Here is a 14,964-nt window from a genome sequence, read left to right as displayed (position 1 = left end):
GATAATTCCTAATTCCAAACAAAATCTCATCAAGAGAGTTTCTGTCTTTTGTTTGGAACAGAGCAAGATTTGGACTATAAATGTTCTGTAATTGTGTTATTTTAGCAAACTTTAAACACCCAAATTTATTTTAAACAGTGATCTGTGTTCCTTCCTTCCTTCTTTTTCCTCCAGTTGTGAAAATTATTCCCAAAATTACACTGGGCAAAACAGTTCTCTTACAGCCTTGAAGAGCTAATATAGAGAAGTGAGTTTCAGTTTCCCATTCATGCTATGGCATGCCCTTCTGCTAGGTGTGTAAATACAAGAATCCTTTAAACTGCTACAGCTCCAGCAATGGACATGACTACCTCATCTGCTCCTACTAATCCATGGCCCTCTGGGTTGTTTTTAACAGTCTGTACCTCCCCTCTCCCTCCTGTGCAGCTTCTACTCCAAACAAGTTTTACTCGGTCATAAATCATTTCAAGAAGGTAAAACAGAACATGCTTTTGAGCCTGTGAAAAATGGGTGACAAGCTTGCTTTGCCAGAAGGATGCAAAATTTCTCCTTAGCCTACCGTTAAGTCAAAAATTAGATCTCGGTGTTTAAAATGTTGTTGGCATTTTAGAAGGACTTTTCCAAAATGTATGTATGTATTTTTTAAATTTAATAGCTCATTAGTCCTTTTGACCCTTGTACAGCGGAGTCAAAGGGCTGAAGTGCTAAAACTGCTTCCCAGAGAGATACAGCAATACCCACACCAAGGGTGCAGTCTGTGCCCCTGCTCCTGAGCCCACGGGAGCATTGCCAGCACACCCTGGCACTGGTTTGGAAGATTGGCAACCAGACCACAGGTCAGAGGTGACGCTTTGTCTCCCACTAAGGCCAGTACTTCCTTGGCATCCAGTACCACCTGGACAGAGGACAATACCCAAAGAGTATTTCACCAGTGGTGAAAGTGCCCCCAGATACTTCGGAGGAAGCAATGGCCTGCCGTACAAGCAGGTCCCGGTCCCTCACACCTGCTAACAACAGAGGAAGATGAATAAACTCTCTTGTTCTTCTTTTCCTTATCTTTGCACCTAAAATTCATCCGTAGATCCCATTGCTGCATTTATGCAATTTCTATTGTTTGGGCTTGTAAATGTTTTATTATTCTTGCCTAACTGTTGCACGCGTGCTTTTTCCTGTTACTTTTATGCACCGTTATAATGTAATAATAAATCTTACTTGGAAGCAGAACTTAGCATTTTTTACCTTTACTCTACACATTAGGTATGCTTCTGCTCAAGCACCCAGCACCTTGGCACACTGCACATTTCTGTGCTTATCGTTAAGTAACTCACCTTTTCAACTCCGCAGCGACCTCGGCTTTCAGAGATCCTGACTGCGACTGCTCAAGTCCTGTACTCCTCCTCACGTTTTGTTTTCTGGGTAGGTGTGACAGCCTCTGCCACGGCACTGCAAGGGAACCCGCCACGTACAACAAAGCGAGGAGCACAGGGCATGCCGAGACTGCCGATACCACAGAACTGTGTGTCAGCAGGTACTACTGTTCTGACCTGCATCTTCAAAATAGCAGAGCTCCTACCTGTGACAGATGTGGTATCCGTAAGACCCATCTAAAATTTTCCTTTGTGTAGGTGAGAAACAGATCATCAGCATCAGGAGATGAGAGAGCAAAGCTTTAGGCACCTGTTAACTGCTGTATCACTGTCTTCCTGCTCTTACTTCTTAGCAATAACATACAGTTGACAGTAAGTGCCTGCTATCTACAGTTTTCTACTTCTCATGGCCCTAGTCTCTTCCAGTTATTACCACCAGATGTGAATATATGAATAAGGAGGTGTCCTGACGTGATCGTAGGTGACGTGCACAGGCACTGGGGAAACGCAGACCGGCAGTGCAGAATGGCACCTCTTCTCTGACACTGACTGTACCTGCAGAGAACACGGGCACGCTGGATACTTCCAAGGTACCGAGAAGAAAGCCACAGTCTGTGGAACAGTGTGATCCAGCAGATAGCCTGTTGTGGGGTTGTAAGTATAACTCCAAAGCAATAGCAGTTATGGGTAATTGCAACTGCATTACTGGCTAAGAAAGACCTTAGTCCCTATTCTGCATGCAATAGCACGTGAAAGGAAGTGACTACGAAACACCACCTACAGAGAGAAAGGTGGTGGGTCTTACAAACAGGCAGCACGCACACAGAGCAGAGCAGAGCAGAGCAGACAGAGAAGCCAGAACCTTGTTCTTGCCCTGAGCAACATTTCCCAGCACCGGGTGAATCCAGCTCAGACGCAGATCTGGCTGATTGTCTCGTGACAGTCCTGTGGTACGACCCTTCTAGTAACGACTCCCTGAGCCACACTGACCTTGATTGGCTCTGACTTTCTAGCCTCCACATGGCTTCCCTTAGAATCGATTCATCATTTATTTATCTTCTGCAAGGAGTGTGTCCTCTTGACATGTTCGGGAAGTGGCACATTCAAGTCCCCAGTCTAAGGTCTCTGTATAAAACCACAATAGCAGGCGACAGGGAGCTTCCATCACATTGGCTGCCTCCCTGTTGTGGACGGCAGGTAAAGTCATGTTCGGGATGAATGTCAGAGTCTTTCTTACTGACTTGCTCCTCTTGAAAACTTATGGCTTTCCTTCCCATTAAGCTTGCTGGCTCCCTCCCTCCTCCCTCTGGAAACATATCCATGGCCCCCTCCAAACTTAAGAGTTCCCTGTTTAAATAAAAATTTCCCCAAGTGCACAACAGGCACTCTTTAACTGCGCACACTTAAGCAACTACAGAACATCTGTGAACGCCTGTCTTTGAGGCCATGCCAGCAAGCTCACCATTTATTTCCCTGCGTCCATCTTAACAGCCCTCTGATAACGGTGTGCCATTTCCTGTGTCACACGGCGCGCGCACGGATGTCGATGACGGTGTGCGCGGTGGCTGCTCTGCTTAAGGCACAAGTCAGTTTATCACCTGGAAATTTCAACAGGTCTCCCTGCCAGGGTAAAGCCGAAACATGCTTTCAGTTGTAAATCAGTTCAAACAGACGCATGCACACACTTCTCATTCCCTGGAACTGGACAGACCTTCCTGAAACCGCTTATTAGATCTGGGAAAATTAGTCCAAGAGCATATCACATGAGAGCCGTGGGAGAAGTAAGGCAGGATAAAAAATGGAGATGGCTTCACTTCTCAGATCTTTGGGGGTATCCTTTCTAGCTAGTCATATCTCAAACCCAACTAACCTAAATAGTTTTGTATCTGTTGGCTTTGGCAAAAACTCACTGTTGCCTTTTATTAGATATGAAGCAATAGGTGGGACGGAGGGAGCCAATTAATTATTAAAGTGACTTTCACATACTTTGAAAGTCTGCATGTCCTCGAAGCACACTCAATAAAGTTAACAAGGCTAACCAGGGCACTGTATAATGTCTGTGAAGCCTAGATATGCATTTTGTGAACTCCAGGAGATTCTGTTGTGTGCTTCCTTAACTCCACATGGACCCAATACACACTTCATAAAGCTCTTTCGTCTCAAAATACAAACCTTACAAGCTCCTTCCTTCCAGTCCTACTCTGAAGTTGCTGTTTTCAATTAGCTTTCCAGCCAGGTCTCCCTCTCTGCCCTCCACGCCACTCCCTTTCACTCCTAATTCAACTTAAGAGCAGAAGGTATTTACATCCTATCCCCAGGTAACATGTTCACCTGCCCATCCGTGAGGACCTGCAGCTATCCTTCCTGTGGTATGTCCGATACACACAGTAACCATCTCAAGGCTCTAACACACTCTTCAAATTCTCAGCAAAGCACAATGCATATCTATTATACCATGGCTAATATCTAATATCATACTACTACTAAATATAATAGCTACAACAACTATTTTTGCTATTATTACTCCTTTAACCCCCCTTCCACACTTTACTTGGGCATATCAGTTTGGATCCACGAGGTCTCCTCCAGCGGGCTCCTGGCAATGAGTATAGATTAGTAATAACCTCGGTGAGACAACAGTCAGCAGCCAGTAGTGAAGAAGAGGTGTCAGTGGCGCTCGAGGCACTCATTGAACCTAATTAACATAGGCCCTGTTAACAGAACAGGCATAGGTCCCACACCATTTTATTTTCACTCTCCTGTCAGCGATACCAATCCTTCGCAGGAGGTCTAGAACTAAGAGTGGAAATACATATACAATACCATAATCTTCCTGCAGCATTTCCAGTTGTTGATCGCACTGTCACTTTGACCAACTTGAGCAGAACATCTTTTCAGAAGGAATAAACTCTGAAACTATAGGCCAAGGTGTTCGAAAGAGTGAACTCTGACACCAAGGAACAGTAAGTGTATTAACCAAGCTTTGGGGCTCGAGTCTGTAATTTTTATTCACCCAACACTTGTTTTTCAATCAAGGAAACTATTTCCATTCTGCTTCTGTAACAAGATTGGTCTTCACGTAATAGAATGTATAATGAAAATAACAGCTGTATTTAAACACACAGCAGAAGCCATTAGGCATGGAAGAATTACTCTTTTTCTAGTAAATCATGGCTGTCTAACAAATTTTATACATGGCAGTCCTTGTCTATACTAGGAGCCAAATTGTGCTTTGTTTTATCCCAGTTAAGATGCACTGGTTACTATAGTTTCTGGAACAATTCTTATTCCCCTTATAGCTCAGAATGCAATTTGGGGAAATGAAACAGAACAGACAAAGGAGAATTCCAGAGCCATGGAGAAAGGATGAGGAGTGAGGAAGGAAAGAAACAACTGTAGAATACTTAATATTTGTAATACCTTTCAGGTCTGTCCTTTTTTCTTTATAATGTTTAAACATCCCATTAGCACTTGATCCAAGCACTACTTTCATGGAAATTATCATCAGTGCCCGTGTTGCCATTTTTTCTTATTTACAGCTGCAGTCCCATTTTCTTTAGTATTAGGGTATTTTCTGAGACCCAGGTTGTTAGAAACTAATAACTCTACTGAGACTGTGCAAATTTTATGCCCTTACTGCATAATTACTACTGGCAGCTAGTCACTACAGAAACCCACCTAGCACAAGCTGCTGGGAAATAATCCCAGCGATTATGTGAGCAGCACGGCTACAGCCAGGCAGAGAAGAACCAGATAGGGAACCAAACAAAACCTGAGCCAGTCCACACACCAGTCGCTATACTTCATCCTTAGCAGTTAAGTAAACCTTAACCTCAAAATGGTAAGGACTTCAGTGCCGCACGACACAGTGAGCTTTTACCACAGATAGAGGTGGTGTAAAAACACCGAGAGCACCTAGCAAAACACTGGGAATAGCATGCAACAACACGGGCATTGTTCTTTTCTAGCTTCATTGATTATCCATTGTTTGAAGCCTCGGATTTGTTACAAGCTGGCACTCAACCGTTGGCCAGGAGTTCCTGTGAATACTGGGCTTTTGAGAAGGGCATGCCATGCCCTGGCCAAGCTCTAGACTGTCATGTGCAGTCTTGAATAGGGCTGCTTTCCAGTCTGTGGACATAAGCACAGCTACATACCACTACATCTGAGTCGAGGCAGTGTCCCAGCAGCTCCAGAGCAGATAACAATGCCCTTTTCAATGCTGCATCTTCCCCTGAGCAGGAATCCTTGCAGCCCCTCTGCAGCCACGACAAATTTGCCGTTAGCCAGAGAGCCAGGCTTCTGCAAACAAAATTTGTGGTTCTGTTTCTGATGACTCAAGAGTGTTGTTTAGCTCCCACCCATGATGTTCATTGTTTATGTCCCTGGATTTGTTACACAATCAACTACATATGCACTTCATTTCGGTCTGTAATAACTGTAAGTAGTACTTACTTTTCATAAAATCTCTGCATTGCCATGTACATCTCTGTGTTTACCCCAGGAACCTTCCAGAGTACGATCGGCTTTTCAAGCTTCATCCACTTATTGATCAGCTGGTTGAAAAATTTAAAGCAGCTGTTCACTCTTTGCCAAAACATTTCTCATGCAATTTATTTAAGGGGAGAACTGTTTTAAATAGCAGACTCTTCTTTCAGATGTCTCAATACTGTGTAAGATTTTTAAGAACCTTTCATATATGCTGTCACATATGTTGTTTTAGTACAGACACTGGCAAAGTGCAGAAGTCAGCTCCTCCCTCTCCAACCTTATGCTTTAACTCTAACATAAACCAGTGCAGGACCTCATTCTCCATACCCTAGCCTTTCTATATGTCACTTTAGAATGAATATATTTTAAATGTGCATTTATTCTACTTAAGGTAACATTATTTCCCAGATCAGTAAAAGGAAAAATATCAGAATAGGAGATAGCAAGTAATTCTGGAGCTATGAAAATTAGGAGGCCTGATTCCCAAAATCTCTTCTCCTTACGGATTCTCTGATGTCTAATAAAATACGTTCATTAGTCTTGAATTCAGTGGAGATACTAACAGTTTAGGTTTTTTTTCTCTCTCTGTCTCTCTTTCTATTCTTCTCCTCTCTTCTCATCTGCTAAGTTTTGTAATAAGGCAAAATCCTTGGTTCATCTAAGGATTCTCCCTCTAGACAGCAAGAGGAGTGTGAGAGGCAGAGTACATGAAGCGCATGGAAATGCAGAGGTAGACCTGCCTGCAAAGCAAGGCTCTCGGTTCACAGTGAATTACCTCTCTTGACTTTTTTAATCCGAAATGTTTTGAATTCTCCTCAGAGCAGATGGCCCCTGGGCCCCTCTCCCCGAACCATGTCAGTGGCATGGTGAGGAGCTTTGCTGCCCGCAGCAGCGATGCAAAGGGCCAAGCCCCCTTCCAAAGGCACCCGCCTTGCACTGCAGCCACCCTCACCACACCGCCTCGAATTAGAGCCTGCCCCACAGCTGTGACCTGGCGGCCTGCAGGACAAGGACCCAAACACAAGGGGCTCAGCATGGCCTGGGTGCGTGGCTCTGGGACAGTCTCACCACCACCCAGTCAGCCACCAGGTGCTGGGAGCTCTGGAAGAACGGGGTGCGAGTGCTGCGCAAGCTTCTCTTGGACAATTTCATCAGGAAGACATGGAGCTATGCAGCTCAATACGAATGTCATGACGGCCCACAGCATGGCAAAGAGCAGCTTAGGAACGAAGAACAGGTGCTTAAAAGTGCATGTGGAAAAGGCAGAGTAGATGCTGCTGGGCTGAGGAATAATTTCTGGAACATTCTTAGCAACGAGTTAGAGAAAAAGCCATTGTTCTTCAGCTCTGTCCACACTGTAAAGACACTGGGATTTCTCTCTGACATCAAACTCTCAGGATAGCAACAGCCACAAGTAAAATTTTCTCCCATCTCTGGGTGGGAAGAATTTGTCTGTCCCCGGGCAGCCAACGACCTGACCTTGACTGTTCATGTCTGCATTACGTCTTGGCAGGACTGCAGCCCATGATACACCTGGCAACAGGCCTTCAGCACTTGGAAACTCCAGCTAGAACAAGATGTTGCATTTTATACAATTATATAAAGCTGCTAACATATAAAAGAAGCTGCTACAATCAGCAACTGGTCCTATTGTCTCCGCTTTCTTTGTCCCACCCGCCCCGGAATGGTCCCCTTATCCACTGCTGATTGCAGTTTCAGCCTTTGGTTCTTAACTTCAGGTTGTTCAGACGGCTGGGGCCGGGTTATCTGAAAGAACATCTACACCTCCAGGGAAAGACGGTGGCTGAAAAGTACTCTCCTGTGCACAGTGGTACTGCCTGCGGTAAGAGAAGCACGTCTGACCCGAGACTGGACTGGCCTCCCCGCAGAAAGAAACTTCCCACCGTCTGCTTCAGGCATCAACTGCATTTCTCAGGCTTTGTCTTCTCTGAAAGGTAAACACATAGGTACATGCAGCCTCTCAAACCAAACCAAACTACATGCATAAGAGAAGTTATTAGAAGAGAATTCCCCCTGAAGATCCGCTCACTCTTCCTGACCCACCGCTTGTGGAAGACAGGTGAGCAATCACCTTCATGTTGATGGCAGCAGTCCTGTAAACACACCAGCGGAAGGCTCTCGGATGCTGACCATTAGCTTTGTATTGGACCACGTGCTCAGCAGAACAGAAATCCCAAGCTAATACCGAGTGCTTTTCCCCAGAGCACTCAGCTTTCCCCTCCAGAAGCTCACACCTGGACACCACTCAAACAGCGACATCGCAGACGAGCATTCAGGGAAAAGGCATCCAAATAAGCCTGCCCACCACTTCTGAACCCTTATATCAAACGCTGGCAAATTGTTTTTGAACTGGAATACAATGTACCCAGCCCAGATAGGCTTGCTTCTGCTGTAACTTTGGCATGCTCATTTCCATGTAAATACACAGAAGGTTCTTCACCTTGGAGCTATTCCGCAGGGGTTTTCATAGCTGGGATGGAGGTATAAAGCGAAAGCTCTGGGTGTGCTTGTAAACCATCCGTGCTAAACGATTTCTGCAAACCTCAGACACACCGAGGAAAACCAAGAACAAAACAATATGATCTTATTGGGGTGTGCAAAGTTACTTCAGCAAATCCCTACGGAGGAACAACTTTTGGAGGGCCTGGCAGCTTCAGCACGTGGAAAGACTGCGTGTATGTAACTCACTGGCTGTGGCTGAGGGCTTCAAAGTCCTAGCTGGAGGCAGCACCCCTGGGAAAAATCTGGCCGTCGTGTCAGCTGTATCAGAGGTTACCTGTAGCCACCACGCAGTTATTCCTGAAGACAACTCTCAAAGTGCTCCCTACTCCGATCCTTTTGAAGATACTGAGTGCTGAGAAACACTTTCTGGCATGTTTTGGTTCAAGAGAAAAAATGGTATCCGTACAGTCAGTCGTCTTCTAAATCTTGCCTTCTAATACTTCCGCTTAATTTTTTCCCACCTGAATGGCAACTACTCTTGAAAGCACCACACATTGTACACTTGATAAATTATAAAAATGACCTTCACCATTTCTCTACTCATGCATTGGTCAGAGATAACTTCAAGGCAGAAGGATGCGGAGGAGGCAACCTAGGTCTTCCTCCAACAAAGCACTTAAGCGTACACATAAGGGTGTCAGCATCCCAGCTGAAGACAGTGGGACATATTTCAAGGTATGTACGTGTTCCAGAATTTTACTGAAGTTCAAACGCAAATAAAAAATTAATACACGTCAGGTAAAAAATATATATCTGTATAAATGGCACTATGGTCATACCTTGCACTGAAATTCTACAGAAATAAGAAAATACTTTGTTTAGTTAATTCAGCAATGTTCCTTTTGGACAGTGACAAAAAGCGTTTTTTTAGAGCATGTATGTGACCCACTTCTGTTTAGGTGGAAGCACTCTTTTTACCTCTGACGGAAATGGAGCTGAATGACAAAATGTAAGGCTCTTTGTAATTCAAGAACGATCCTAAAAAGCACACCCTGCCAGTGGAATCATGAGATTTTGTAAAATCTTAGTATTTAGATATTGATAGGCATTCACATGTCAGGAAATCAAGCTTGCACATTCTTTACAATTTCCACGTGGAGCACTTCCACTTCTAGCACGCCTCAGTGTGCCTAGGGCATTTGTTTAAGGGTCATCCAAACATCGGTACTGTTATTTCAACCCATTTAGAAAGTTCCTAGCAAATGATGGTTGCAGCAATTTGGGGGGGTTGTTTTATGGCTGTAAATATTTTTTTTCACGATACTGTTGGATTTCGGTATGGCTTTAATGCGTTTTCCTCTTCTCATCACATTTTTAGTGCCACTATTTTACCGGATACCTGAAATACTTTTGCACTAATAAGAAGTACTGGTTGCCCTGGGATGGCATCCAGAAAAGATACATGTACATTTAGGGAGGTTTGAAATATCAAAGCACTTCCCAAAAATACAAGCTAAAGTCATTGCAAGCACTTTGGCAATGGTAAGCCTGGCGAAGCTGATATTGAATTTAAAAAAAAAGGAGGGGGGGTGGAATTTATCACAGTACTTTTGCATGGCTATAGCTGTGGGGAAAAATGCAGCACTTTTCTTTCTATGTCCAAAAATTCAGGCAAATGCAAAATCAAACAGTGCAACACTGTTAATTATTGTTAATTGCAATACTGCAGTACATTAATTAGCCATACCATCGATAATCAGGCCTTCCCTAGTATTCATTCACCTTCAGTCACACATTGTTTGCCTTCCTCATGTCCGCGACTGGTAAAACATTAGACAGGCTGTGTGGCACATCCGAAAGTAGCATGGATTTCTGCTGATGGCAGGGTTTTTAAACGCTCAAGGCGCTGGCACAACCAACTCGCATGAACGGCAACCTTGGCTCTCCATTTTAATTACGGTGAAATAATGCATTTTCAATTCCATCAAGTAACGTGATGCAAGGGAAGGGATCCTAGAACCAATCGCAGACACACAGATCGTTCGGCTATGTACAGTAACATGCAGTGACGACAGAATGAAATATTCATAACCTCGAGGGAGACGAAATTCTGCGTGCATCTACCACGATACGAAAACCACCAGGTATCATTTTAAAAACAAAACCCCCCGTATCCACCTTACTGAGCTGTACAGGCCCTGCTCGAGCGATCAGTCTTGGATGCTCTCTTTGACTTAAAACAATAGGATGGATTTTACCGAACAGTGACAAACCTAAAAGTGGACGAGGTGAATGCCACGAACCTGGGGTCTCTGACTACAGACACCGTTTTTCCAAAATACCCAGCGTTTCGGATGATGATTGCAACTCCGGCCATGCAGACGCGTGGTGTGCCACCGCCGTTGCATTAATTTATTGCATCGCTGCTTTGCATTCCTTCATTGTGCCACCGCGCTCGCGCCCGTTCGCAACAGCACAAAACTCGAGTAAAACTAGTTGAAGAAACGCGGCTCTAACCCAGCAGGCTGCAACGTTTCTTTTCCATCGTTTCGACTGGGGTTGTGATCTATCTCACCGGGATTATAACCTATTTCGGGGCGCCCAGCCTCTCAGGGAGGACCGCTGGGCTTTCAGCACGCCCCAGTTTTTGTCACCCGGCGCACGCGGATCGCGCCTCGCCACCGCCCGACTATCGCGAAACGGCCACGACACGACGCCCCCCATGCCCTGGGGGGGCTTCCCCGGCTCCGGTCCCGGCCGAGCCCCCGCTGGGAAGCCTGAAGGGCAGCGCAGGGGGGTGCCCGCAGACAAAAGCGCCGAGCGCTGCCCGGTGGCAGCGCTCGGCGCTTTTGTCTGCGGGCACCCCCCTGCCCTCGGCGGCGACCCCTGCCCAACCCGGCCCCCCTCCGGGTCCGGAGGACACCCCCGCGGCGGGGGCAGCGCCCCCAGCCCCAATTCTCGCCCCCGTTCCCGCGGGCACGGCGGGGCGACGATGACACAGCAGGGCCGCCGGCGGCCCCTCAGAGCCGCGGGCGAGGGGGGCGAGGGGCACCGGGGAAGGGGGGCGGCCCCGGCCCCCCTCAGAGCGAGCCAAACTTCGTCGGCGGCCGCCCCCCGAAGCCCGGCGGCCCCGGCCCGGCGCCTCCCCGCCCCGCCGCCCCCGTGTCCTCAGCCAACCTCCGCCGCCTCGCTTCACAAAGGGCGGCCCCGGGAGCGGCCCCGGGAGCAGCGGCGGGGCGCCGGGGGTGTCGCGGAGCGGAGCGCACCTACCTTCTTGTCGTCCCTGTCGCCGCCGTGCCGCCGCTCCGGGGGGCCGCTGTCGGCGGCGGGGCCCGTGTCGGCGACGGGCTGCCCATCGCGGGGCGGCGGGCGCTGGTGCGGGCAGGCGGCTGAGCCCGCCGCCGGGGGGATGGGCTCCGGGCACGGAGAAACTCCCTTAACATCCATCTCCATCTTCCAGCTCACTGCGTGGCGAGACAAAAGCAGGCGAACACTTTCCACCACCCCGCGTCTCTCTTTGGCTTTTCTCCTTTCGCTCTTTTTTTTTTTTTTTTCTTTCCTTCTTTCTTCTTCGCCTCCCGCCTGCCTCTCCCCCCCCCCCCCCCCGACACACACACACACACACACACCCCACCACCGCCACCTCAGGAGGCCGTGACACGCATGGCTCCGGCCGCCTCCGCCGCACCGAGCCGGCGGCTGCAAGCCTCCCCTAGGTCCTCCACACTTTTGTGTGTGAGTGTGTGCGCGTGTGTGTGTGCCTGTGTGTGTGTGTGCCCTCGCTCCGACGGCCCCCAGCCGCCCCCCGGCACGGCCAGGCGCTCACTAAGCCGCTCTCTCGCCCCCCTGGCAGCCCCCGGCCGTGCCCGGCTCCCCGCTGCCCGTGCCCCCGGCCCGGCCGAGCCCCCGGGGCCGCGGCCCCGCGCACCAAGTTAGCGGCAGGCGGCGGGGGCCGGCCCGGGGGTGGGGGCGAGGGGCAGCCGCCGGGGCCGGGCGGGGAGCTCCTGACCAAAACCCGGTCATGTCAAGGAAAAAGTTAAACCCCCCCCTTCCCTTCCCTCCCCTCCCCCTGCCCACGGCCCAGGCAAGCGCAATACAGCAAAGCGAAACGAGCGATTTCCGACCTGTGCGAGGTGCCGGCGGCGAGAAGAGGCGAGCATTGACCCGGTTGTTGCCTTTATTTTATTTTATTTCCCCCTTTCTTTCCCCCCTACCCCCCCAACCCCCCCGGCACCAGCCGCTATGGCAAATGGGGGCTGCTCGGAGCGGTTGTGTGGGACTGGAGCTCCCTCTCGCTCAGGCTGCCGGCGCCACGCAGCACTGCACAGGGAGAGCCGGAGTGAGGAGGAAAACAAGAGCGGATTCAGGCAGGAAAGCTACATCAGGACCGGCCGCCGGCTCTCCCGTTTGCTCCCCAAAAATACGAGAAGAGAGAGACAAAAAAAAAATGCGTGTAAGCTGTTAAATCAGTCGTGACCGCAGCGTGCACGCGATTACTTCGTTCCTCGCATTAGCCTCCTTCTCAGACTGAAGTTGTACATGGTAGGGAAAAATGCAATCTCATTAGGAGTGTTTAACACCAAACCCAGAACCGCCTCAGTGGTGCCTGAGCCAAGGCACCGCTCCAGCTATCCCCCTCTTCATTTGGAGCAAGCGAATGCCGAGCCCAGAGCGGATCGCTCTTAAATCAGGGCACCACCAGGTGACCAGCCTGCTCTCCTAAATATATCGGCACATTGTCCTGGGAGCAGCTGCTCTGAAAGTTAACTGGGAACCTCCACAGACAGTCTGCAGCACGAGGATACATGTCTGCCCCGTACCTGCCCTGTCTGAGCAGGCACTGACCTCTGCAGCCACGACTCCTTGCTCTGCAGGCACTGGGCCACCTCCTCGGGAGCTGTGTTACACCAGGACAGAAGCTGTCCCTGGGTGTGGCAGTAAGTGGGCGACCTTCAGGTGTCGCAGGATGCCCGCGTGCTCTTCGCCTTGGGTTCCATTATTCTCCAACAGAATTGTTACTGGGGGAACCTGAACACGTCTCCTTGCAACAATATGCTTGGACAAAGGGCAAGAGCTAATCTCGCAATGGAGAAAAAAAGTCTTTGTCACAAATCTAAGCTGTGTATTAAAAATGCACATCTCTAAAGATCCTTTTCCTATTATTCTTAAAGTACGTCCAGTACTCATGGGCCCTACTGTCTTCCCAGATTGGTGCAAACACGGAGCATTTCTACTGAAACTGTCAGCATCAATGTTTAAAATTGAGGTAAATAATAAGACAATCGAGCCCTGAATATTGAAGTTTGTAGTCAAATACTACTTATAATCACTTATTTATAACCATTTAAATATAGCCTACATTTTGGGATGGGAGGATTTAAAGATCCTGGACACCCACAGAGCTTTAGCCTTGTTACCAAAAAGCAGTACTGACTGCAGGCATGCACTCTGGGGGGCCTGGCCACACGGCTGTACTGGCTGCAGAACACGTGCAAGGAAGGAATTTGCTGTAGAGTTGCCCAAAGTGAAGCGGCGAGCCCATGTGGGTGGCAAGTTACCCCAGTGCCGCTCAGCCTCTGCAGTTGCCACCTCCCTCCACGCACAATATGGCCAGCAACGCACACAGGCAACCAAGGTCTGGGCTCGAGAGCTCTTCCAGGTTGGGCCAAAGCACTTCCAGTAGCACAGGCTGGAAAATGGTGAGGTAGAAGTTAAAATATTCATTCAGGTGCTGCAGCATGTTCTTGCAAGATTACTAATAAGTGACATAGAAACCTTCCCGTGATGGGTGATACTAAATAATGCTGTTAGAAAACGACAATTCCCAATCTACCGTCTTCAGATCTCTAAAGTAAAATTCAAAGCAAACCCAAACCATCTAAAAATAGAGGGAAGCTAACCCAAATACAAACATTTCGCCATGTGCTCTGAAGCTTACTGGGGCTGGACATTGGCAGGGAATCAAGGAAAACTAATTCCAGAGGTGGGGGCCCTTGACTCAGAACACTCTGCTTCTAATCCTAGAAAGTTTAACCCCCAAAGCCAACAGAAGCTTCTCAGATGGTCTGAGTGAACATGTTCATGCATAAGAAGAGAAGGGCAGGTCCTAAGACTGTACGGAAGTCAGGACAAAGATCCGTACTTGGCTTTTGAATTCAAACATTTCCTTCCTCCCTTCTTTTTGTCCTTTTCTTTTCCCCATCTTTCCTTTTTGTACTGGAAAAGGTTTAGCATGCCACTGTGAAAATAAAATTATTACAAACAATTATTACAAATACCACAGTGTTCCCAGCTGTTCTCTGCACAACCCAGGTTTCTGTCCAGCTGCTATTATTTGGTGGATTTCAAGAGAATCCTAAGTAAAAACATATTTTCTCAGTCTAAGATAAGGGTCTGAAAAATCACCACAAACTTCCATAAGAGAAATGATGGTCTTCTGGCCAAACGTACTCTGGGATACAAACAGAAACTACAAATCTAGGAGCACTAACAGGTTAGACAGGAAAATGAAACCTGAACCAGCAGGCTGAGGAGATAGGAGAAATGACCTCCTTCCACACCACTAAGTGGTCCTTCTGACAAGTATCGGGTTCCTTGGGTTCAAGAAGAAGCAACTGAGCTTTCACCCTGATTTGTTTTTAGT

The 14,964-nt window shown here is 48.1% G+C and overlaps 1 protein-coding gene across 10 annotated transcripts in view; it reads right to left on the bottom strand.

Moving 5' to 3' along the window:
* The window catches only part of RBMS3 (RNA binding motif single stranded interacting protein 3), a 700,779-nt gene extending 688,191 nt beyond the window's left edge, over positions 1-12,588 (bottom strand). For 6 of the 10 annotated variants that reach the window (XM_050709229.1, XM_035549753.2, XM_050709230.1 and 3 more), the window contains exon 1: positions 11,592-11,869. In XM_050709229.1, the coding sequence (XP_050565186.1) occupies positions 11,592-11,774 (183 nt within the window). In that variant the 5' untranslated portion in view covers positions 11,775-11,869. Of the gene's footprint in view, positions 1-11,591; positions 11,870-11,950; positions 12,185-12,445 lie in introns of those variants that run through there. The other 4 variants (XM_035549747.2, XM_035549752.2, XM_035549750.2 and 1 more) reach the window with 4 other exon arrangements.
* Between the last annotated feature and the right edge of the window lie 2,376 nt (positions 12,589-14,964).

Source organism: Cygnus atratus, chromosome 2 (assembly GCF_013377495.2).
Source record: "Cygnus atratus isolate AKBS03 ecotype Queensland, Australia chromosome 2, CAtr_DNAZoo_HiC_assembly, whole genome shotgun sequence".
Taxonomy (NCBI): Eukaryota; Metazoa; Chordata; class Aves; order Anseriformes; family Anatidae; genus Cygnus; species Cygnus atratus.
The sequence above is the reverse complement of the archived record's forward strand: the minus strand, read 5'-3'. Positions and strand labels throughout refer to the sequence as shown.